The sequence below is a fragment of the Fundulus heteroclitus genome, chromosome 2, assembly GCF_011125445.2.
Source record: "Fundulus heteroclitus isolate FHET01 chromosome 2, MU-UCD_Fhet_4.1, whole genome shotgun sequence".
Taxonomy (NCBI): domain Eukaryota; kingdom Metazoa; phylum Chordata; class Actinopteri; order Cyprinodontiformes; family Fundulidae; genus Fundulus; species Fundulus heteroclitus.
In genome coordinates this window covers 16041324-16067162 of record NC_046362.1, presented here as the reverse complement: position 1 = coordinate 16067162, position 25839 = coordinate 16041324, and the positions used below count along the sequence as shown (strand labels likewise).

Below are 25839 nucleotides of genomic sequence, written 5' to 3'. Positions count from 1 at the left end.
AAAGCAAATCTGTCCACAGATAAACTGAACATATAAAGAAAATAATGTGCCAAACGGCATAGAAAGAGAAAAAATGAAAGAAAGCTGATACTGCTATTTACAAGTCAGAATCAGCCGGTTTCATATTAACTGATCGCCAGTAAATATGTTTCTCATTACCAAATTATGGAAGAGTGGTGGCCAAGTGGTTAGAGCAGAGTGCTTGTGTCCTGGGAAGGCCACAAGTTCCCTCGTAATTATCCCACGGACTGCCACTCTGGGTCCCTGAGCAAGACCCTTAGCCCCAGAATGCTGCTGCAGTGGCAGCCCACTGCTCCCTAAAGATACGTAAACACAGAATGCAAACAAGGCGACTAGGGCGAGTAATATGCTATGCCTACGTTAAGCGTTCAGGAGAAAATTAAAGATCCACAATGCGAACGACGCGTTTCGAGGCCTGCGGACAGCGCAAATTGGGAGAACAGAGCGAAGCAAAAAACTGCAAACAGCGCGGTAGACGTACGTCTAGAGCAAAGCGAAACTTCGCTCAAGTTCAACAATCTGAACTATTTTGTCAATCAATTTGTGTTGTGTTCAGTGGCGTCTCTGGCATGATAAGCTAAGTGGGGTACAAAAACACAACACCTATAGCAGCAACTACTACTGTTTGTGATGCATACATACAACCTGACTTTGATCAATTTTAAATTAAACAGATAAAATAGCATAAACCAACATACTAGAAAATACATTTTATATAAGCTAAATGTAATTTAATTACTATACATAAAAAAATACAAATAAAGGCTCACTCATATTGATAATTTATTGAACTGAAAAGATTCACATCAATCCTTCAATGAGCTAGCACCGACAAGCAATACCTACTAACTAATTTGTTACTTGCTTTAAATCCGTTTGTGTTTTCCTATATTTTAATCATATAAAGCACTTTGCATTGTCCTTGTTCTGAAATGTTGTATACAAAGAAATTGGCCTCGCCTGCTCGAGATTGTCATACACTATCCGGCAGAATGTAAATGTAACGTGTGCATTTCCAGTGTTTTGATTAAAGAACGATCAAGAGAGCTCACTCCTGTCATTTTGCTAATAAAACCTTAAACCTTAGCTGTCTCAAAAGCATAACTTTTTAAAAGCAAGAAAGCATACTATATATTTATTGTGCATTTACATACGTAAGCTACAAAAAAAATTATCAGATTGCAAATACGAATTTTAAAAAAGTATGATTTTAACCTAGACTTAAAGACACATTTGATATTAGGCGGGAAACGGTTCCACAGACACGGAGCCGCCACTGACTCTTTCTCCCTTGTGCATGAGACGGGATCTAGAGAAACGTAAAATGCATTTTTTTTCTGTTGATCTGGGAGCCCCAGGTAGTACATAGTAATTTATTATTTCAGTAATGATGGGAGTTGCTCATTTAAGGCCTTCAATACAATTAGCAGAACCTTAAAATGATCATAGAGCTAATGCAAAGAGGCAAGGATGGAGGTGACGCTGTCATGTTCTTTTGTTGTAACAGCAGCATTTGGAACAAGCTGCAGGTGTGATAACTCAGACGGAGGAAGCCACAGGTAGGAAGAATAGAGTCATTGAAAGCGTGGAGAATTTTAGTTTTGTGATGATTCTCAGCAAGCGATGATGTTTTTAAACACTGCTGATCTATTTTCTCTAAATGGAGATTTGAATCTAAAATCACTCCTGAGCATTATGCGTGGGGCTTGGCATGTGGAGTGGAATGAACGTGAGGAAATGATGCAAACCAAAAAGGATGAGCTCATTTTTGTCACCATTAGGTTTAAGGAAGTTATTATCAACCCATGATGTTGTGTGATTCAAGCAAAGAAGTGGTCGAATGGAATCTGCGTACCTCGAAGGGAGGAAAACTGGGTTTCAGAAGAAAAAGGTTCCCAAGAAATGTTGTATTTTCTGTTGCCGTTTCTGAGTGGCCCCAAAATGGACCCCTGTGTATAACCTCGCTATACCTTGACACCGGTTATCAGCCAGTGCCAAGTGTTGCCACGCACAGAGGGTCACACTTACCTGACTGTGTTGGTGGTATTACAAGGGCAGTACTTGTCACAGATGAGGCCGTAAAGGCCCGGAGGGCAGAATCTCTCTTGACAATTAGGGCCTTTAAAGCCTGTTTCACATAGACAAGCTCCATTGATGTGGTGACACTTTGCACCATTCTGGCACTCACACCTTTGGTTGCACTGTGGACCGTAGGTGCCCACAGGACAGTCTTCCTGACATCTGAAGGAAAGTTGCAGAGGAATGACATTACTTTAAATTGCTGCGCTGGGAGAGGAAAAATTGGATCAACAGGAACCTACAAAATAAATAATTTACCCCACTGCCAAGCAAAAAATGTAAAATTGAACACTTCAGTGGCTATTTCATGTTTAAATAAAACTCTAGTTTTAATAACCGCATACATTATTAACACCTCAACATTCAAGATATGGCTACAGTCTTTTAAAGACCAAGACTAGCATGGTCAATTTTCATCAAGTACTTTTCACAAAATCCCTAAAAGGAGAGCCTGCTGTGAGCACCTCTGTGTCTCTGCGGGGGCTCGATGAGGCTTGGCAGCCATCGTCATGTAAAAGAATTAGAATTACTTGTCAGTTTCTCCTAGATGAAGAACTAAATCTGATCACAAAATTGATTTTTATCCTCTCTTTACTCCCCTTTACAGTATTGGTATGTTATTGGTCTCTGGAGTTTGACAAAGCTATTGCAAATAGTTCCATTACATAAGAAAACATCCAAGGTGTGCCTCATGTTTAAATTTCCTTAGTTTTAGTAATGTCGGGGGACAAATGAAATATTATACTCAGCATGAGAGGCTGAGGGGGTTAACGCAATCTCAGATTATTCCTGGCAGGTTCATTCACCTGCCACTGACAAAATGAATGAGGGCAATTTTGTAAAATAATAAAGCAAAAGAAAGGTCTTGTAAAGGAGGTGTTTCCATCAAAGAGACAATTGCTTTAGTCAAACTAATAAGCGCGGGCTGCCCTGGGCTTCTCCAGCAGGCATGGAAAACTAAAAAGATCCGTGTAAGTTGATGAGGCCTTAATATAAGTCCATTACTTATAATTAATGAGCAGAACCCAAACAGCATATAGACCACGGTGAGATCAATGGACAGGCTGGGAGGTGGGAATGTGGATGAGGCCTCCAGATATGAAACCTTTCTGGCCAGCATGCTGTACAAGATTAATTAGGCATAAACACCCCTATTAAAAGCTTCAAGTACACCTTCAGATGGAGTAATGGATGTTAATAAATGCTTATTTCTCCTGAGAGAGAGAGATTTTACAGTGTTACCTTTATCTTTTAAAACAGATGCCAGATTTATGCCTCATTTGGAAATCAACAAAGGGAATAGGTCAATGAGTGTCTGTTTTAGTGTGCAACTATCTGCATAAACTCATCTTTTTGCATTAGATCCAAATATTAATAAACCATATCAATCTCTGACCTGTTGTTTGAAGCAGAAGTGAGGAAGTTTGTGCTGAGAGCTCCCCAGAATGACGATTAAATTATGTATCTGGGCTGGAGGCATCGGTTTGTTTACCTGCGTCCACTGAATCCAGCTGCACACCGGCACTTTCCAGTCACATGGTCACACAGTCCACCATTGCGACACGAGCAGTCTTTGCTGCAGTTGATGCCATATTTGCCCAGAGGGCAGGGCTGAGCACACACCAAACCCTTTAAGGGACAGAAATACATAATTATTATAGGAGAAACACTGATCCCAAGTGTTTTAATGCCTGAGACAAAAAATGCTCAAGCTCAGGCTGTTTTGTGTTCATGTCTGGCTGGGGATATGCCATATCTTTATGCAAGACACTATCCAATCCAAACTTTTTGGCACCCATGGTAATGGATCTCACTACAAGCCCGCACAAAGCAGTAGCAGTTAGCGTTCCAAAAAATATTGTTAATAGCTGTGCTGCTTTCTTCTTACCTTACTTCGTCTTGCTATGATGTGGTTTTAATATTAGCGGCTCCCATTGCTCAACAGCTTTCTAATAATAACAAGGAGACACGCCGGACCGGTATCCGTTTTTTTTTTTTTTTAAATAATTTTCCAAGGGTTTTTAAACAAAACTTTTACTTGGCTTCTAATGTTTGTCAATAGCCATGTTTCCATCTAATAGCAAATGTTTTGTTAACTTTTAAAATGTCACAAAAAAAAGAAAAGAAAATGTGAATTAAGCATCTTTCCATGCACTGGTTTGTAGTGAATTAACCAGGCTACGTAAAAAGGAATTTCATTAGAATCTGACATCACGCACGGCCGTAATAAACAGGAAGTAGAGGTTGCAAACTAGCATGGACCAAACATCTGAGAAAAATGGAGAGAGACTTCCTGGAATGTGTTGCTATGGGGCAAGTGGCAATTGTTCTGTCACATCAACTAGTATGGGCAATGTTACTTGCAGTCCAGAAATATTGAGAAAAGCAAATGTTGAGAAAGAATTGTGATTCTATGCGCAAAATGGGAATATGCAGGGAGACACCGACAGCGGAAACAGCTGATCAGGTAAATGAGGTAAATGTCTGCTACGTCAGAACTTATTTGGCAGATGTGTTTCCATCTCATGTTTTACACATTAACATTAAAAGCCACACAAAAAAACACCTTAAGCAAGCATAAAAACTTTTTTTTGTGAAGTTATTTATAATTTTTCAGTTTGAATCAACCATTTACATAGTGATACTTTAAAGTGTACATAAAAACATTGATGGAAACATGGCTAATGACACTTTTGGATTCTACTCTGCACCAATTCTCCAGCTGTGAGCTTTGGAAAGTTTTTCTTTTTTTTAACTCTATTACCATTTTGCTCACTGTATGTGATGGAAGCCCGCACAAACTTTCCTGCCCAGTTTATTAAGATTTAAATTGGTTTAAACTTACTTTTTGGTTCTGAGATATAGGGAAGTTATGATGAGTTGCTATACAGTACTTCCTTGTTTCCATTTTTCTGAATCAAGGCATATCTACCTTACTTTTATGGCATGTTCCCTTCTCTTTCCCATTTTGAAGGAAAATGGTCCTCTGTTATTATCATAATAACTGCTCCTAAAACAGAATAATGTAAGTATAAATTACATTTCTTCAGTTACATTTATTTTTGGCATTATTGGAGGTTATGGCAAGTGTAGCACCAGTAATTTTGTAAAAATAATAATTTCTTAAAATGGGATTTTTCTCTAAACTGAAAAGTCACATCTTCCCCAGGGGTTCCGCAAAGTATAGGGTGTTGCTGCTTAAGAGTTTATTACGCAACATATCTTAAAATACTAAGAAAAATTATTTTCTTTTAAACCTGAAAGATGTCGATTGTCTTCAACACATGCCCAATGGCATTCAATCATTTTCGCCTCTGAGGCCTTGCTTTTTCATTACATTTTCCCTGTTTTTCTGACCTACCGTCCACCCAGCAGGGCATGAACAGTCTCCGGTAATGTGATGGCATGTTCCTCCATTCTGACAGGGGCAGCGTTGCTCACACTGCGGTCCATGGCTGCCGGAGGGGCACCGCTCCCCACAGCTGTGGTCACACATGTCACATGTCACACAAACGTCAAGACTCTTAATGCACGGCAACATTTTGTCCCAGAAAGCAGCAAAGAAGCAGGCATGCTGCTGGTACTCACAAAGCTCCTGTGTATCCTGGTGCGCAAATGCACTCTCCTGTCTCATGGTCACACGTGGCGCCATTAAGACACTGGCAGGACAACTGGCACCCCTTGCCATAGTAGCCGTGTTCGCAGGGGTCCTCGCAGCGCCACCCCTGGTACCCGTCGGTGCAAACACAGGCCCCTGTTATAGGGTTACACTTGGCCCCGTTTCGGCACTGGCAGCGGTTACTGCAGTGAGGTCCCCAGAAGTCACTCTCACAGCCTGCAGGCACAAAAACAAAGGGCATCAAAAAAGTCAGAATAACAAAAACGATTAAAAAAAAGTTATTTTATTTGTTATGGAAATCAAAGTGGTCATTTAAAAGCAAGAAAATGGTTTAATTATTAATAAATATTCTTTCCAAAAAAAATTAACAGCTCATTATAAATAATAAATGTCAAGGAAATGAATGTGTCCAACTAGTTTTTATTGTACATGCAATGTTTGTAGTTGTTTTCTATTAAATGAAATGAAGTTTTACAGTGTGAAAATGAGCTTTTTATGCAAAAGGATGAGATCTGTGATATTAGTCACATCATCTTATGAAATCAGATATAAATTAATTTAAGTTAAAAACTTATCAGATTACAGCTATGATGGGAGCAGCAATGCTTGTGGGGAATATGAAGAGGATGTAGCTCATCTTGAGGTCATTTATCAGCGCTCTGTTTGTGGGTGAATGAAAGATTTACTGTGTGTTTTTTAAGAAGCTAATTTTGCTATATCTATAAGAAAGAGGCACACAGTGAGTGATTGTCTGTGTGGGAAACAGGGCAGTAGAGAAGCAGTTCAGTTTTCAATGCCAATGTGTCTCCTCTTCTTTTAAACATGACCATGCTTTATATAGGAGGATATTAACTGAAGGCTCACACTCCAACCTTTAAAACTATCAGGCATCACTGAGAGTTTTTTTGGAGTCCAATATGGTTTGTTTGTTTATGGGTGACAGAAAGAGCAGAGTCACTTTGAGAAGCTTCAGCTTCAAAATCCATTGTCCAACCGTCCAGCCGACAAGAAACCAAAAGCAGAACAAAGCTTTTTTTAATTTACATAATTTAAGAAATTGTGTGCACCAATTTTACAATTGTAATAAAGAGGAACATTATTTACAAGCAATTTGACTTAATTTTGATCTTATTGACCAAAAATGTCCAATGAGCGAGAGCCAAATTGTCAAATCTGGTGATGGTTTGATTGTAAAATTACATTCAAAAGTGACCCCGGTTACACATTTATCTTTAATCGGCCTGTTTTTAATCAAAATTTCACATTTCTGTTGATGAAAGTAATAAAATATGAGAATATGTTTTGGAAATAAAGCAATTACAAAGTGAAATGTATGTGAGCAAAGACAACAGAACAAAACCGCTGTAAGGCAAAAGCCACATGCTGATTTGTGAATTACATTATTATTATTATTATATCTATGCATATTTTTGGACTTTATTTCAGACAAAATTTGATAAATGAATAAGTTTTCAATTAAAATTAGCATTTATTTCAAAATTGTTACCTATGTAGTGGTCTGTGAACATGAATTAATTTATTTTTAACCTTAATGGAAATTTACTGGTACTGTGATGATAAAAAAATAAATAAAATCATGTAGCATGTATAAAAGCATACTGAAGTAATGTTTAGGACTGTTTGAGTTATTGTATGAATGGGAAAATTTGAAAAGTTTTACGTAGAATCTAAAAAAAAACAACAACTTGTAAGGCACTACATAGGAGCAGACAATGTACAATTTAATTATAAACACATAATTCCAATAAATAACCCACCAGAATGTTATATATGGTCTTATTCCCATACTGTATGCCAAAAAACAGCATAGTACAATTTTAATGCTTATTTAGTAGTAGACTGTGATGGACTGGTGACTTGTCCAGGGTGTACCCTGCTTCTCACCCAAAGACTACTCCCCCCCCCCCCCCCCCCCCACACACACACACACTCATCCAACTGCACAATAAGTGGATATAGACAATGGATGGAATAAGTAGTATATACGTTTCATCAAAAGAAACTAAGAGCAACTTCAACATAGCCATTCTTATAATGCAGCATGTTTTGCTGAGCTTTGTCTTTTTATTGTTTGTTTGTTTCTTGACAGTATTTTATCTATTGCACATAAGCAACCTTATTTTCAAATGAACCCATCTTTGGTCCTGCCCGATGTCATATACCAGCATGGCTGGAGGAATATGTCCCCCGTGCAACTTGAGCAAAAATCTAAAGAATAAAATCAGTGGATCGTTGAAAGAAAATTGGATAGGCTTTTCTTTTTCTGAGAACACTGACACTCTGCATACTGATAATCTATATTTGACAATTGAAATGGACCCTTACTGCTTTAAATGCCCATTACATTATAGCTGCTGAGATGATGAAGCACACAGGAAATGTTGTTTGTTGAAAATACCAAAGCGAAAAAGAGGAGTGGAGGGAATGTGGGTATCCAAAGCAATATCAACATCATGTTTTCTTTAACACAAAAATGCATATTTTATTAACCAAGAGTAAATTATAAAACAGAGACACTGGACACTTTGCAGCTTTTAAACACTTAATATATTTGGTAGAGATGCACGCAGAAATTATCTGTAGATTGGGATCAAACTGGTTTCCGAACAAGAAGCACATCATATAAAAGCATTACCAGGTCAAAAAAAAAAAAAAAAAAAGACACTCTTTGCCATGGATTCTGTTACTGATTGAGGATGACTTAAAGTTAGATATTTACAGATGAGGCAGGTATTTGTAGAAACTACTTAAAAACAATTATAACAATTCCATTATACATCTGCGGTTCATTCAGGCTGCAAAATAGTGAGAGAGAGTAAGACTTTCAGAAGGGAACAAGAAGGTAGAGCGGAGCACAAGAGAAAAGGTGCTCTGCTAGAAATCTCAGAGGTTCAGTAATGATCTACATTCCTTAGAAAATACACAGAAGCTGCAGTTTGGGTATCACTAGCGGTGCTAACCCTGGTAATTGCTAATGTAAGAAGCTAAATACAGTTTAAAATGGGAATTCCATAATTTTTTCATTGTTTTAAATTGGTCGAAAACCCAATTTAACATTGACAGTTCTCTGACACACACAGCATAGCGTCACCTCTGTTCCTAATAAAATAATAGCTATCATATAGCTTTTTTTTCTTATCCACTTACAATATAGCTCTTACAGAATGATTGAAATTGGACAATATATGTCCAGTTCCCTTCTAAGAGTTTTATAAAACAGAAATGAGCAACAATAACCAATGCATCTCTAGCTATTGACTAACAGTGCGGAAAGGTTTAACTAGAATTAGCACCTAGACAAGTCATTGGCCTATTATATGGTCCATGACAACTATGCAAACTGTTTGAAAGTGTAAGCACCAGTAAACAGCAAAAATTGTCCATCTGCCTGTAAAACGATTAAGCTATAATAAGTCGTTATGTAGAGCTCACTGACATTGCCTAATAGTACACGAGGGAATGATGTAAAACAAACTCATTCCACTGGGAATGGGTTTGTTTACAAAAAACTCAATAAAATCCATAACTGCAAGCAAACGGCTAATTTTCAAGGTTAAATGAGCAACGGCCTCCTAAGTGATGAACAATCAGCTCTGAGATGGGTTTGAGGACAGTTCTCACTACCACCAGAGTAATTGCTCTTTTGAGAAGCTCTGCGATTTACGTGATTGTTCTGGCTTTATGTCGCTCCATCAGTAGCGGCATTACCAGCAGCTGTATTGCTTCACATCGAAGCCCAGCTTGAGATCCTAACCAGCACAGCAGAGAGAGAGGCAAATACTCCATCATTGATTCCCACATCATTGCAGCCGCAGTTGTAAATGTAAAGACACAATTCCCCCCTCCTTGTATGCTCGCTTTGCCAAAGCTGTGATCAGTCGGAGTAGGAGCCTAATGAACCCTCTTTCATGGAAAGCACTGAAGCCTGTTTTTTCCAGGTACACAGCAGGATGATGATCAACCCTTCCCTGATGCGGACAGGTCCGCTCCGAAGGGGGTCTCTAAACACCGGGTAAGCGTAGTATTACTTTTGCGGGCTGGACAGAGTAGAGGCCGCATTACAAGGCTCACACTGATTTTGATCTAATCTGCTCCTGGCCTGCATTTTGCCATGAACAAGTTCCCTGAAGGCTGAGCTGCTGCCACGCAAACGACCCTGGCACATTAAATCTGAGGTGTGTTCGGGCGGCCGCAGTAATGGATGAGCAGTTTAGCGGCAACTCTGTTTAGCGGTCTATAAGCACTCATCAGTGCTCCCTCAGCACGGCAGGGAAATAGGCAGACTACATAAGTAGAGGGATCATAACTAATGTTTTCAACACAGATCTGAATCACAATAAAAGTGAGGGATGTTTTCTATTCGTACGTATACAGGGCCTTGCAAAAGTATTAATACGTTCTCTTTAGTTTGTCTCTTTAGTTTGTGAGATAGAGCAACAAAAGGTAGACATAATTATGGATAATGCATCAGCATGTTTCTTAATTAACAAACAGCAAAATGAAAACTTAGGAAAACAGCAGACAGGTCAGGAATAGGGTTGCAGAGACATTTTAAGCTGTGTCATGTTAGAAAACAGGATTCCAAACTTAGAACATTTCACTAAGCATTGTCTAAGGATCCATTGTCTGAAAAAGGAAAAAGCATGGGCCAGTTGCAAACCCACCACAACTGACAGGCCAAGCATGAGGAGGAAGAATAAGAGAAGCAGCCAAGAGGCCCATGGTAACTGAGGGGGAACTGCTGAGATCCAAACTCAGCTGGGCTAATCGTGTAGAGGACAACCTTTATAATAGCGCATTGACATTAAGAGCAAAAGTAGCTAAATCAAAGCTGTTGTTGAAGGAATAACATCAGAAGTTGTGTTTACAGTTTACTGTTTGCAAACTGCAAAGGTATGGCAGCATCATGCTGTCAGGGATACTTTACTTTAGTATGGATAAAGAAGCTGGTTAGAGCTGCTGGGAAGAAGAATGGAGCTAAATACGGAGTGATCCTGCAAGAAAACCTGTTAAACTGGAGACAAGGATGGAGGTAAACATACAGCCAGAGCAGCAAAGAAAAGCTTTAGATTAGTTTCCCTGAGATCCAGTCAGAAAAATAGAGGTGATTGGGCCTTCTCTGTTGCAGCTCCAATGCTGTGGAATAATCCACCAATCAATATAAGAGCTGCTCATAATCTCAAGAGTTTAGAAGTACTTTTAAAGACCAACCTCTACTCATTGGCTTTTGAATCAAACAGAGCTCAATATTGTAACTATTTGTATTTTTACATGATTCTATTTCATTTCCATCTAATGAATACCTTTATCCATGTCTTCTCTGTGTATAACCTCTCTATCAATTATTTTGTTCCTGCTGTCCAGCACAAGTCCAAAATAAATGAAGTTGAATTTGGCATGGACATGGACAAAGCTGACATTGACATTAGAGTTGCATAGTGTAAAACAAATCACAATAGTCTTTACAAAAATGATGTGCCCAATATCACAATTGTGATGTTTGGCAATGTTTGCTATGATATCATATTTCAAGTGTCATACATGCAAACTCTGCATGTCAACAATATTTGTGGGCATTTTGGTAGACATTTAATGCCTTCAACACCCATACTTGGTGTTGTTGATGAGGTGTTTAAGTAGGGCTAGGCTATAAATCGATTTAATCGATTAATTCGAAATTACACTTTATTAAGATTAAATTTATGGAAAATCTGGATTTTATTTTTCAAAGACATTCCTTGGGTTTATCTGAATACAATAGCACGCAATGCTAAATACATGTTTAGGAAAATATATTGTCAAAATATTGTAAAGAGGAAACTTTTTTTTTTTTTTTACCAAAAGACGATAAGATCTTATAAGAACTTTAATTTATTATTTTTTTAAAAGTTAGTTTGGAGCTACACAAGTGAAGCGAAGCCTGCTGTTAGCTCACTGTGTAAAACCACTAGCAGCAAACATTTTGTTATATTTTCATTGTTTACAACGGCAGGGCCGCCATCTTGTTTTACAAGCATGTTATAACAGCTTGTATTTAGTTGCACTTTGAATTCAGGTCAACTCCCAGACGAAATGTTTGAAATAAAATCATGTTTTTGAAAATAATTACTTTAATTTCTTTTTGTGAAATGAAAAGGAGGGAAAAATTGACTAATCAGATTTGGTTTAATAAAGTAGGACATTTAAGCCGTACCCTACGACTAAGATGCTAAACGAAAGATGCTCACAACGAATGTTGGGGACAATGTGATTACAGAAAGAAAATATGTGTTAATTGCAATCAATGTCACAATAGCAATATTCAGCAACAGCATTAAAATTACATATTTTCCTACATTTTTTTGCAGCCCTAGTTTGGATCAAAGCATAGTCTTGTCATAGAGCAACAATCTATCCAATCTTACTCGAGACTGGATAGAGCTTGAGCCATTTTGCAAAGGAGAATGGTCAAAAACGTCAGTCTTCAGATATGCAAAGCTGGTCGAGGCATACCCCCAAAAAACATGCAGCTGTAATCATAGCAAAACGTGTTTCTGCAAAGTGTGGACTCAAAGGGTCCAAATTCAAAATGCACAGCACACGTTGCAGATTTTTGGCTAACGAATTTGATATTTCAACTTCAAAAGTATGTACTACTTTCTGGTAGTCTATCACATGAAATCCCCCAAAGAACATAGAGTATGCAGTTATAATGCAAGAAAAAGGGCTATGAATACTTTTGCAAATCACTGTATATCCCTTAACATAAGATTCATTATTTAAGAGATATAAAACACAGTTTAAGTGAAATCTTGATTTTAATGCTTTGAATCTAAAACAAACTCCCAGCAAAACCCATTTTCTTTCTGCCTCTCATCTAAGCAGAGGTTCTCCAACTTTAGCCGGCAGTCTCTCACTTCCAAGCTCTGACAGCATTTAACTGTGATTAAGGAGTCAGAGTTCATGATGAGCTGCCGGCGGAAAACACAGAGAGAAGCAGCAAAGGGAGGAAACATCTAGCATAAAGGCCTCGGCTTCTAGAGGATACACCTAAATTGCGTACGATGATAGGGACCCCTGTGGGTTTGTGGTGTGTGGGCAGCAAATCCCACTCATGTCTGAATCCTGAGAAGTTGCAATCCATCCCATTAAGTGGTCTGACCCAGGTCAGTGTACCTCACCAGAGAAAACACGCACCTTCCAACCTGGACAATCAGTGTTCATAACAGTCAAAACACAGATAACCTCACACAAGTGGAGAAAAAGGTCCAATCCCAAGAGACTGGGCTAAAATCCCCTTGGGTGGAACAAAACAGATCCAGATGAGAGCTTCAGGCAGGTAGAAACTTACAAAGAACGGGCTGAGAGAGCCATCATGGTGGTAGCTGAGCTTTGAAGTGTACTCAAGAGTCTGCATAATCAGTGGCTGGCTGCGACAGGATTAAAACCACACCGCTTTCAGCAGCTGACTTCCTGAACTTGGCTTCTATGTTCACCACAGTTCTCCATAAGTCTGCATAACTGCAGAGAGCTGCCATAATCTTTCCAAGACTAAACTCAAAATTCGGATGCAAGTCAATCTCTTTAAATAGAGCACGTTTCTCACCATGCTGGGCTTTATACTCCATTTTGTACAGCTGGATGCAGGACAAAAGAAAACTTCAATTACAGTCCAATCACATGCAGTATAAATGGTGGCCACTCGAGTCTGTTGGTACTGACGGCTACTTGCCGCTTTCACGTCTCCCACAGGAAAAAGGAAAACAAAATTTCTGGAGCTGGACAATTTGGCACACAGCTGAACCTCACTCCCTGTGGCCCGAGTCACCATCACATAACACAGTCTGCATACACTTGAGGGATGACTTAACTAAAGACATGAGGCATAATGCTCTGGCTTCTGAGAACCCGCTCCTCCACACTTACTTTTAGTAGAGATTGTAGCGCAGCAAAGCAGCGTGACTCATTGTCTTGATTAACTTTTGAAAAGAATCCAACCATAAGTTCCAGTTTTTTTTTTTTTGTCATTTGCACTTTGCACCGCTATTTTTTCATACTTCTTTTCCTATTACACACAGTGATTTTGAAATCAAACTTCAGGGCTAGACATGGTAACAGCAAATCTAAAGCCGACACGGTATACTGCAGAGACGCACTTCATTTAGTCACCTATTTTTAAAGAGAACCGAAACTGTTTCTCTGTGCAAGAAGGCGTTTTGGTCAGATGAGACCAAATTCACTCTCTCTGACCTACATGCAAAACTCTATGTGCGGTGGGAAGCTAACATTACCCTGTACAAACCAACCCGACCAGTACTGTGCATGGACCTATGGAGCTCACTTTATTTAAAACGTTGAACTAAATGATTAATTTCTTTACATGACAAACGCCATGTAGTACTCTACTCAAAACGTGTTTTCAGAATTTTTACAAGGGCAAACATTAGATCGTTGAGCTGTTGTGGACAACCATACAGTTTTTGCAGTCTTTATGAGGACCCACTATTGATAATTTATGGTTCTCCCCTCGCTTGAAATTTGACTATAATGCCTTTGGCTTCACTTTAAAGATTAAAAATAAAACCAAAGGCTCCTGCCTAACTGTTAAAACTTACGAGTTAAACTGAGTTTTTCCACAGCTTGATTTTATTGTTTATAGACTGGAGAGACGAGCCGAAAAGCTGCAGCTGCACTGTGTTACACTTATTTTTGTCTTCTCACCGAACCATTGCACTGTAAACATACCCAAAAAGCCCAGATGTTGTCCTTCGTTTTAAATGATTGAAACTTTTGTAAGCTAGTGTGATTAAACAGAAGGAGAATTTTTTATTAAAGAGTAAAATCATGGTGTTTTTAAACCCTCTTATGACTGAAATTGTGCATTTTATAGCTGGGAAATTATTAAACAAGAAATGCAGTGATGTTAATTCTTAAGTCCCTTTTTGTGAAGACAACTACAACGCTTTCAGTGTGTTTTTGACTGTGGAAAAAAAAAGTAATAATAATAAGTAACAAAGGTCAAAAAAACAAATACATGCCAATTCCTGTCTGTGCTGTAATGAGTAGATTAAAAGTGACAGCAACTAAAAAATGTAGTCAAAACGCACTGTTGCCTCATTTTTCTTTTCACTGATGTCTAAATAAATAAAGTGAATAAGAACAATTATAAAATAATTTTTTTGGAAGGGAAGATAACAGAAGATAATAAAACAAAATGTATTGAATGTTCTAAATCCAAGGCAGGGACATCTTAGGAACCAGAAAAAAAATCTGATTAATGAGAGCTATTTCATGTTGGTGCTGTGAAAAACGTTGAACAGGAAATTATTTAACTGAACCCTAATTTAGGACTATTTCTTGTTAAGGAGGAACTGGGACAACAGCCATATTGAGCCGCCGTGGGGGGGGGGCACACTCATGCTGTAGAGATGCTTTTCCTCAGCAGCTGGACAGAGCAGCTGGACAGAGGTGAAAGGGAAATTACTGGAGCTAAATACAGTGGAATCTTGAAAGAAAACTTTTCAGAGGCAACAAAAGACCTGAGACTTGAAGGGAGGTTCGTCTTCCAGAAAGACGATGACATCAAACATACAGCTGGAGCTACGGTAGAGTTGTTTGGGGCAAGGCATAATTATGTGTTGGATTGGACCCTCCAAATTTTCTGGTTTGGGATGACCATTTCCTCCATGCTTAGTTTTATCAGAGCTTTTGGCAGAGCAAAGCAGCATAAGTCACTGTCTTAAAGGGCTTCTTGCATTCTTCTTCCCAATAAGAATCAAACTGAAACCAATCTTTAACTTTTGTGATTTGCACTTGACAACACAAGTCCTTTAAAAAAAAAAAAATCCTATTACACATAGATTTTGAAACCGTGCTAAAAGGCTAGATATGGTACTAACAAATCACTACCTAAGCTCGCATAATAAAGAGACATGCTGCCTGGAGACCCCGCTTTTCTTATTTAAAAGCTTTTTCTTCAAGAGAACTGAAACAATTTCCCTGCAATTTAACTGACACAAAACTACCCTCCATTCTGCTTTTTGTAACACAGAAGTTATTCAATAAAAAGCCTGACTCACATTAAGCTTTCCATCCCACCTTCCTGACTCGATGATTCAGAGAAACAGAGTGAAAAGCAGACAGAACTTATTCAGGGTCTAGAGAGAAGGAGATGATTGTTGTGTAAAGTGGGGAGTTTGCACTTAGTGATAGATGTCTCCCAGTATTTTTTTTTTTTAAACTGAGGCTGTAAAAGCTGCCAATAAGTCAGGGGAAAAGCGCAGCTATCCCTTTTCTGTTCTACTCACCTCTGGAAAACAGATATTTGTTAATCCTCAAAAAAGCAAGTAAAAGCTTGAAGATTAATTATCAAGGGTTTGATAAACGGGATTCTAAACATGCTGGGGAAAAAACACTGCCAGTCGTCATATGGGTCATTCTGCTGAAATGGAATACCAACCTGCTACAGCGTCTGCTGTTGGGCGTGTCTTCTGTCCTGCCCTAATTCATCTTAGCCAAGCCCCTGTGTGTTCATATTTCCCCGGAGGGGGGGTAACAAAACAACACAGCGACACTATGTACACTTTGCTTCTCTTCCATATGCTCACTCCTTGCACTTCAGTGCAGTTGGCTGAAGACTAACAGCATTGGACGGCCGCTTATTTAGGGACTCAAAACTAATGAGAGATCAGTGTAATCCTTTTAGAACCATGCATTACTGATTAAAAGCTCCTGCTCGGTTGTTTATCCAGACTAGGATCTGATAATTTGTCTATGTTCTACTAAGGATGTTAGCTTGAATCAATAATAGTGCAGCAGGTGCCAGCTAGATCCCTCTGCAGGACAGCCCTAACAGGGTTAACAGCTGCAGTGGTTGACCAAGACATACAGGGCCAGGGTCATCGGCATTCCAAACAAGCACTTAAAGTAGACCTACTTAAGAGGGCGTCCCTATCTTTTTTAATAAAGTTAGTCGCGCTGAGCAGCAATGCATTTAGGCTGGAAAAAGATGCTTTGCCTCGGAGCTGTATAAACCAGTCAGTTGTTCAACAGAACCTCGCACGGCTCATGAAATTCTCTGGATCAGCAAATTGTTACACAGCCCACTGCTCCTTCCAATTAATTATTTACCCTTCACCCTGTCCTGCGGAAAACAAAACCCTTGCTCTGTGAGCCACAAGACAAAAGCAATAAAAAGGAATCAGAGTTGAGGTGGGCGCTCATATACACAAACATGCACAGGGGATCCAAGAACAAGCATAACAGTGATGCAACTCAAGTAAAAAACAGTCACTGTGACTGGAAGTGCGCCGAGAAATCTGATCAGTGAATACACCGTACCAAGCATTTCCAGTTTACACGGTTAGGTGTGGACAATGTTAGTCAGGGAAGAAGACTCAGAGTGAGCTAGCTGCTGTTGTTGTTGTTCAACAACAAGTTGGTTTGGCTTTGAATAACTATTAATTAAGCACCAAAGACAATTATTGACAAAGTTAGTAAATTTAATCAAAATGACCAAATCAATGTATCACCTGATAATCTGCAATTAATAGCCAAACAGCTCTCAGTCTGCGTCAGCTATTGCTTTATGAACCTGCCTGGTGAAGAGTAGCATTATAGATGGAGTGGCATTCGTTGTTTGACACACAAATACTGAAAAAACACACAAAAAATTCCCCTCCAAAACACAAGAATTTACTAACAAAATACTTCAACTGTCACTTAACTTACTTCAGCATTTTCAGCAACAAAGCATTTAACTAGGAAAGTAACATTCAACTGAACTACTAAGTAAAAATGCAAGAGAATGTGAAAACTAATGAACCTAAGAATAATAATGAAAATAGGAACAAATAAGAATAAAACAGAAACACTAATAACTAATTCAATAACAATGCAGGAATATTACAGTTCTGCGCAAATATGTCTGTTGAAGAATCAAGGTTTGTTTAGAGGAATTTGGAAATTAACTTTAAAACTGATTAAGAAAAACAATTGGTATCTGTTCGAACAACCAGTTCACAATGCAAAGCAGAAAGGAAAATAAAACCTTATTTTAATAGAATTATGTTTCAAAAAATGTTTGATGATTTAGAAAACTCTCCTACAATGTGTCTGACATTCCATTTTTGTATTTTTCAGTATTCCTTTTGGGTTTATTTGAGACCATTTATTTGTGCAGTGCAAAAAGGGAACTAAAAGCAAGTACGATTTTCTTGAAATTACTGTATTATTCCTTGATTTGAACAGCTAAATAAGACTGAGTATTTTTACCCCTAAAATAAGATAATTAGACATCCTGCATTTGAGATAAGATGATGGAGATGAATTGTTCCTATTTTAAGTGCAAAAATCCTATTCCATTGGCAAATAGTCTTATTTACCTGCTCAAAGCAAGGGAAAATACACAAACTTTCAAATAGATTTTACTTACTTTGAGTTCCCTTTTTGCAGTGTGTAAGTCATTTTTAACATTGCGGGACGTCGGAGTAGATGAGTGTGTATGTATGCTTTAAGATGCCCTGATGCATCTCAATAATCCAGGTAGAAAAGTATATTTCTTTCTTTTTTGTATGCTTTAAATGTTTTGGCTTCCATGTGACTTCCTGCTGGTCTATAATTGACTACTGACAGATTCTCGGGGCTCAGCTCTCGACACCCACGGCCAATCAGCACTCTTTGGGTCATTCTTCATCCAATCATATAAATTCACAATACGAGCCAAAGTCACGTCCCTGGTAGCTGAGCTGAGTGGGCAAAAATGTCACCCAAACATATGAATGCAAACAGAAGACATAGACATGACAGGAGAGAATGGTGCAGTGAAAGAACCTTCTGTCATTTATTTACAGAAGAAATAATTTAACAAGGCTTTTGTTGGAGAAAAAAGGGGGTAGGAGAAATTTATACAGGACAGACCAGATTTAAAAGTCCAGCAGCAGGCAACTGACTGTGGACAGATTTATTTTTTAGGAAATAAATCCCAGTACCAATATGTTCGGTCAGTGCAGAGAGCTGCTCTTTAAATGTGTTCTTCTTTAGGCAGTGGGGAAAAAAAACATTTTGACACAGTTTCTTCTTCACATATAGACTGTCATTTTCATAATGCTAGACTTGCTAACCTCACAAGCTATGCTCATTGCTTCTCAAAGATGATAAAGTTTAAAATATCCACTCTATGATACACTTGTCATGTCTAGGAGGCCTTCTAACCTCAAAGACTTGAAACTCATCATCAAGGACAAGTTGTCAAAATAATAGTAGAAACACGTAAAAGCTAGTCAAAAATTGTTAGAAGGGCTTGAGAAGGGTAAAAATACTTTGATGTGCCATTTTCAACAAAATGTAAATAATGACTTTTTTAATTTTTACATTGCTTCATTTTTTTTGAAAGATACCAGATTTATTTCCTGTCAGAAACAAAATTCTTCATTAATAGAAAATAAATTTACATCTAAATATGGAAAGCAAGATAAAGATTTTTAGCCTAACTTCATATATAAATAAGGTGTCGATTAATGGGTCAACATCAAACTGAGGCCATTGATCCAGCCTCCATGGTTCTGTGTTATTGTTGATGTTCTGGCTCGCTTTACTTGGCCAAACAGCCAAAAATGTCTTAAAAATTGTAAATCAACAGATGTTTGCAGTAGACCTGACATACCCCAAACCTGACATTCCCGGTCCATACGCCAACCCCAAAACCTCCACCCTGACATCCCAATAACCAATGAGCCCATTCACCCGGATATGGGGCCAACACGTTCCGAATGCGCCAGCCAATCAGAGTCCACCCCATGAACTTAAGCTCCACACCCTATTCCAGGGGAGAGCAGCCCCAGAGCAGGCTGAGCGGCCCATTCCTTCTCCAGGCCTCGAACTCTGGATGGCAATCGGAGAACAAGGGTGTGAAAAAGAGCCTTCCTCCGCCTGCTCAAATGTCGTGTTCTTGTATGCTGTTCTCAAGTGCATTTAAAACTGGGAGGGCTATTTATTTAAGTATTTAGTGAACTGGCAACTCAAGTAGTTGTTATGAGTAATACAGGAGAACCCGATATTCAGCCAGACAGCAGAGTTTAGTTCTTAAAAAGTTTATTAAAAAGGTGAACAACGGCAGATGAGGCAGGTGGACAGAACCGGCCTTGATCAGATGAGGACAGAACCAGACAGCCCAGGAGTGACAGGCAGTGACAGGCCTGACACAGTGCTGAAAACGAGTGCTGCCGCTCATGGGGGGAAATAAGGCAGATTTGTGCAGCATGCAGACACAGGCAGCACACAGCAGTGTGGGCTGAACACAACAGGGTAGAAGAATCCAGCTGGCTGAACACACAGAAACTGATAGAGGCACGGTGGCATGATGAGACGTTCTGGCAGAGAGTGGATGAAAGAGGCAGGTATATGTTGGCAGGTGAGCAGAGTTGACAGTAATTAGTGGCAGCATGTGGAGCTAATCTGAGCTGATTGGATGGGGACAGATGGCTTTTGGCTGAGGGGAGTGAAAACCAATTAGTCCAGAAAAGTCCAAAATAAATAAACCATAACCTAAGTCATGACAGTAGTAACTGTTTGATCATAACATCTGATTCAATATTTAAAAGTGAGATAACAAGACAGACAGCAAAATAGGATTATGTGCCAGTTCTGGAATCTTAGTGACTTAAAGAAAATATATACATAAACAACATATTTCCAAAATAATATTCATGCAGAATAAATACCTTTCAAAAGTTTCTTTTCTACATCAAACCTATAAAAACAATACTTACAGTGACCAATGTATATTTGTTAGATCAATGCTAAGTCCTTCCAGTGACAGTATCTACTGTCTAAAGTATGTTCACTTGAATGGCACAGCCAGCTCAATAGACAGGAAATTAAATTAAAACAACATGGCTTGTGTATAAACAAGAAGTCTCACTATACCATAAACTTTAACTGCCTCTCAGGAGCTTTTAAATTTTTCATTCGATGTAGTTACTCACAGTGGGTAGATTTGCTATGAATAATTTATGGGTGTGTTTACTGTTTTATTGTATATAAACAAAATAAATTAATTTTCTTTGTGCTCTTCACCTGACTGATACCTTTGTATAATGAAACAATTTTGAACCTTAGGAACTGCTCCAAATTCTGACTTTAGCTAATGGATGGAAATAAACCAATCTCAAGAAAATCTCATTAGGGCAGCAGACAGCTATATATATATATATATATATATATATATATATATATATATATATATATATATATATATATATATATATATATATATATATATATAATTTCTCTATATATCTGAAAGGATGTGTCTGCCAAACAAACAATGGCTGTTGGAATTGAACCAAAATGTGCTTCTGCAAAGTAATAATTTCAGGTTGTGCACATTTTGCATCCAATATTTGTATCCTCTCTCTAACAGAGTCATTTATTTTTTTTTTAAAAAAAGAGTCATTTATTTTTCTGTTAAATAGTGCAGGATATATGTCACATTGAAGGTAGAAAAGGTTTTTAAAAAATCAATCATCATGCTGATTTTCACCAAACCTGGCATTTAACAGGACTGAGTAGACTTTTTGCATCCACTGCATATCCAATGAAGGTGAATGATGTTTCTCCATTTTGGGTAAACTGTAACCCAATTTTAGTATCATGTAGTAGCTCTGAAAAAGCCAAAGTCCTGAACGAAGCTTTCTTTATCTGTCACTACTGAGAACGCACCTTCGTAATACATTCTGATTAAATAATGGTGGGGATTCAGAATAATGGCGGGTGAAACAAAGAAAAACCTAAATACAAAATCAAGATGAGATTGAGCGTGTCCCAGTCCTTCTCAGAGCTTCTGGTGTTTTCCCTCATCAGTAAGAATCAAATCAGAATCTTTCTCCCAGCACTGTGTTTCATTTTGAGAGCAGGCCTGCGAGTGGGAGCTTTTGTTGTTTCTTGGCTGTTCTAATTGGAGATTTGTGCTTGACTTAATCTGCAGAAGCGGCCCTAAAAATGAAGTGCTAAACAAGAAAAAGTTTCAGCTGTTAAATGTGTATACATGGTAGCAATTAGTGCAACTTTTTATGACTTCTGTGGCTATTCAGCAGCGCAGACACAATCCAACTCTATTTACAAACCCATCTTAGTGAAAACAGATTGATTCATTGTCTTTGAGACCCAAGCATTGCATCAAGCCTGTGGCTGGTGAACTTAGGCCTTTGCTTTCAGGGGGTTTGGGTGTTTTTTTCCCCCCGAATCCACCCAACCTTAGATACACATGCACAATGTTGAGTGATGGAGATAATAGTAGGCTATGAAAGCAGGTTGTGATGTTCACTCCCAAACCACAAAAATCATCGGCACAGCATGCTGGACTATACAAACAACATAACAGCCTGCAGCTGTAAGGGCAAACCCTGCTGTGTTGCTCATTCAGTGACACAACAGAAAAGCCTGAAATGCAGTCCGACAAAACTGACCATTATGCACAAATTACAAACACTTACACAGGTATGCACTAATTATTGTTATATGATAACCTAATAGTTTTATTTTGGTGCCTAACAAGTTTACATTTCTGTTTGCTTGTGTTATTTCACTCCCAAATAATTAGAAGTAGGGCTATTTAAAAAAAAAAGTAATACTCAAAGGTTCAGCTAATTACGGCCACTGATTTAAATACTAATTATTTTTTTAGGGTTGGGGAAACATTTCACTGATGTTCACTGCTGCTATGTGAGGCATTGGAAAGTTTCATTTGGCTTTAATACATTCCAAAATTCATCTGATATAGACACTATTCATAAGGTTCAGTGATTGAAGAATATTATTTTTTCCTAAAAAATACCTTAAGTTACACATTAAGACAAGATGGCTATAAGTAACCCACTGATCAGTTATCACAAAATCTCCTTTAGATCTAAACATGAGAGTAAGCAGATGGTCATGTTCCAAATATATCTAACCCATTAAGGTGCTTTCAAACACTACGGAATTGTGCCAATAAACAAAGAAATACACATTTATTTGGAAAATGATTTTAGATGAAAGCTTGGATGTGTGGATGCAGCTGTGAAGAATTATGTTCATTTTTCCTGAACAGCCCTCGGTGAGATCAAATAAAAAAAATACAGAATTATCTACCTAAAGTTGTATTTGACTTGACTAATAGGTTTCCCCAAAGCAGGGATCACCAACCTTAAAAGACCCAGGTACTATTTTGGTATACCCCTTGGTAAATAAATGTGTCCATAGCTGTGAAATCTACTTCTTAAAGAAAATATTATTGTATGAATATAAAATGCATTGTGTTTATGTGAACTGAACCCATTACGTCTGTTATTAGAAGAAAGAAAGAAGTTCCGATTACAACTTTACAACAAGGAAAAAAATACACTTCCTCTGGAAATCTTTTGTTCCTTCTAATAATTGGAATGGAAAAAAATAGGTTGCTGCAGCACCAAAGAAATATACAAAAACTATCCTTGAACAAACCTTTTCATAAAAGACTAGAGCTCTTCACTATTCCAACCTGGAGTGTTGGAAAATGCTTTCAGATGACATCGATTTGAATTAAATAATGTCCCAGAGGTTACTCTTGAAATTTTTCACAATTTAATGTCTTGGTCATGATAATAATCTACTTAGATGCACTTGGCTACATGTTGAAGTAATGCGCTCTGTAGTTTATGGTAAAGCTCCTACGCTGTTTGTCTTCCTACTATATGGGAGGGATACATTGCTCCAGATACAATAGCTCAACTGAATATTTCTTCAAAGTACAAAATTGTTAATAACTGTACAGGAATAGTTACTTATGTTGTAAATTTACCCATACTATACCATCATTTTCTGTTTGTTTTTTTACATTTTAACCTAAGTGTGAATCCATATGAGACTGGCAGTTGAGTGGACGCTGGCGCGATTTCTGGCGCCGCTACTCTCCGAAAGCTGTACTCTACAACTTTTGTGAATAATTTCATGGACTAAATGAACAATCTTCCACAACCCAACGCTTGGAGCTACCCTGAAACTTTGTTATTGATACTCCTCATGCTTCGTCAAGTTTCTCTGTGCAAAAGTGTAAGCTTACGTGCCTCTCTATCCAGCCCTTCGACCCTCCGGTCCAGTTGCTGCTACAAATGATGTGGCCTCCACAGAATTTCACCTGGACCGTAATAATCCTGATCTTCATGCTGCCTCTTCTCAGTCCTGGATTTGGTCTAATCCAGTACACCGCAACAGAGCTCCTCCGCATCCACTCACTTTTGGCTGAACCTCCCTCTACCCAACATAAATTTGGACACTCTCTCTTCACACATCCTAAGAACTTTAATCCTGGATCCTTCTTCCTCACCGGATGAACTGACATCTCAATACAATAACTGCTTAAATGACATTTTGAACCTTTTTGCCCCAACAAAATCCCGGACTGTTACCTTTTCCCACTCCGCCCCCTGGTTTACCCCTGAACTCCGGACCATGAAGGCTAAGTGCCGTCAACTTGAAAGACTTAAAAAGAAAACCGGTTTAACAATTCACAGCGAAATGTATAAAACTCAGATAACTCAATACAAAGAACTAATCACTAAAACACAAACCACAAAATGCCTTCAGCTGATCCAAAATGCTGCAGCAAGAGTTCTGATGAAAATCAACAAGCGGGATAATATTTCTCCAATTTTAGCTTCCCTTCATTGGCTTCCTGTTAAATCAAAAATATAATTCAAAATTCTTCTTCTAACGTATAAAGCCCTTAATAATCAAGCTCCATCATATATCAGAGCTCTGATTACCCTGTATGTTCCTAACAGAGCACTTCGCTCTCAGGCTGCAGGTCTGCTGGTGGTTCTTAGAGCCTCTAAAAGTAGAATGGGAGGCAGATCCTTTAGCTATCAGTCTCCTCTCCTGTGGAACCAACTCCCAGTTTTGGTCTGTGAGGCAGACACCCTGTCTACTTTTAAGACTAATCTTAAAACTTTCCTTGTTGACAAAGCTTATAGTTAGAGTGGCTCATGTTACCCTGAGCTACCTCTATAGTTTTACTGCTATAGGTTTAGGCTACTGGAGGATATCAGGGTCTATTTTTCTCACTCTACTGAGTTCTCCTACTGTTCCCCAATTTTGTATTGTTTGTTGTCATTTCTGCTTTAACTTTCTGTTCTCTCTCTTTTATCTTCATAGTAGGTACACCTGGTCTGGCGTTCTGTTAACTGTGACATCATCCAGAGAAGACGGCTCACCCGCTATTACCATCTAATGTAGAACAGATTACTAGATCAATGTGTGCTTCTGTGCTTTTTTGTCTCTCTTGTTGTGTCTCTGCTCTGTCTTCTAGAACCCCCAGTCGGTCGAGGCAGATGACCGTTCATACTGAGCCTGGTTCTGCCGGAGGTTTTCCTTCTCGTTAATTGGGAGTTTTTCTTCCCACTGTCGCTTCATGCTTGCTCAGTATGAGGGATTGCTGCAAAGCCATGTACAATGCAGACAACTCTCCCTGTGGCTCTACGCTTCCCCAGGAGTGAATGCTGCTTGTCGGGACTTTGATGCAATCAACTGGTTTCCTTATATAGGACATTTTTGACCAATCTGTATAATCTGACCCAATCTGTATAATATGATTGAACTTGACTTTGTAAAGTGCCTTGAGATGACATGTTTCATGATTTGGCGCTATATAAATAAAACTGCATTGAATTGAATTGAAAACTAAATCCACTTACTATTCCAATTTGATCTGCTCACATGAAGGTAATTCTCAGACTCTGTTTTTGGTGTATAACAATATTTTCAAATCCCCAGCTTCTCTTCCTCCCCATCTATACTCAACTGACGCTTGCAATTCTATAATTCAGTTTTTTAATGATAAAATCTAAATAATTCACCAGTGCCTGTCTCCTATCCTGTCACCTCCTTCCCCTATAACCCCTTCACCCTGCCAGCCTTTTTCCAGCTTCCATCTCCCAACCTTCTCCGATATCTCTGATTTTATCAACAAATCTAAATCTTCCACCTGCCCACTTGATCCCATTCTGTCTGCCCTGGTCAAATCCTGCCTTCACTCTCTCCTCCCCTTCATAACTGCCATCATTCACTCCTCTCTTGAATCTGGAATTGTTCCATCTCTTTTCAAA

The 25839-nt window shown here is 38.5% G+C and overlaps 1 protein-coding gene across 1 annotated transcript in view; it reads right to left on the bottom strand.

Moving 5' to 3' along the window:
- The window catches only part of megf11 (multiple EGF-like-domains 11), a 171360-nt gene that overhangs the window by 47955 nt on the left and 97566 nt on the right, over positions 1-25839 (bottom strand). The window contains 4 exon segments of the mRNA XM_036149265.1: positions 2050-2262; positions 3593-3729; positions 5462-5582; positions 5689-5935. Of these exon segments, the coding sequence (XP_036005158.1) occupies positions 2050-2262; positions 3593-3729; positions 5462-5582; positions 5689-5935 (718 nt within the window).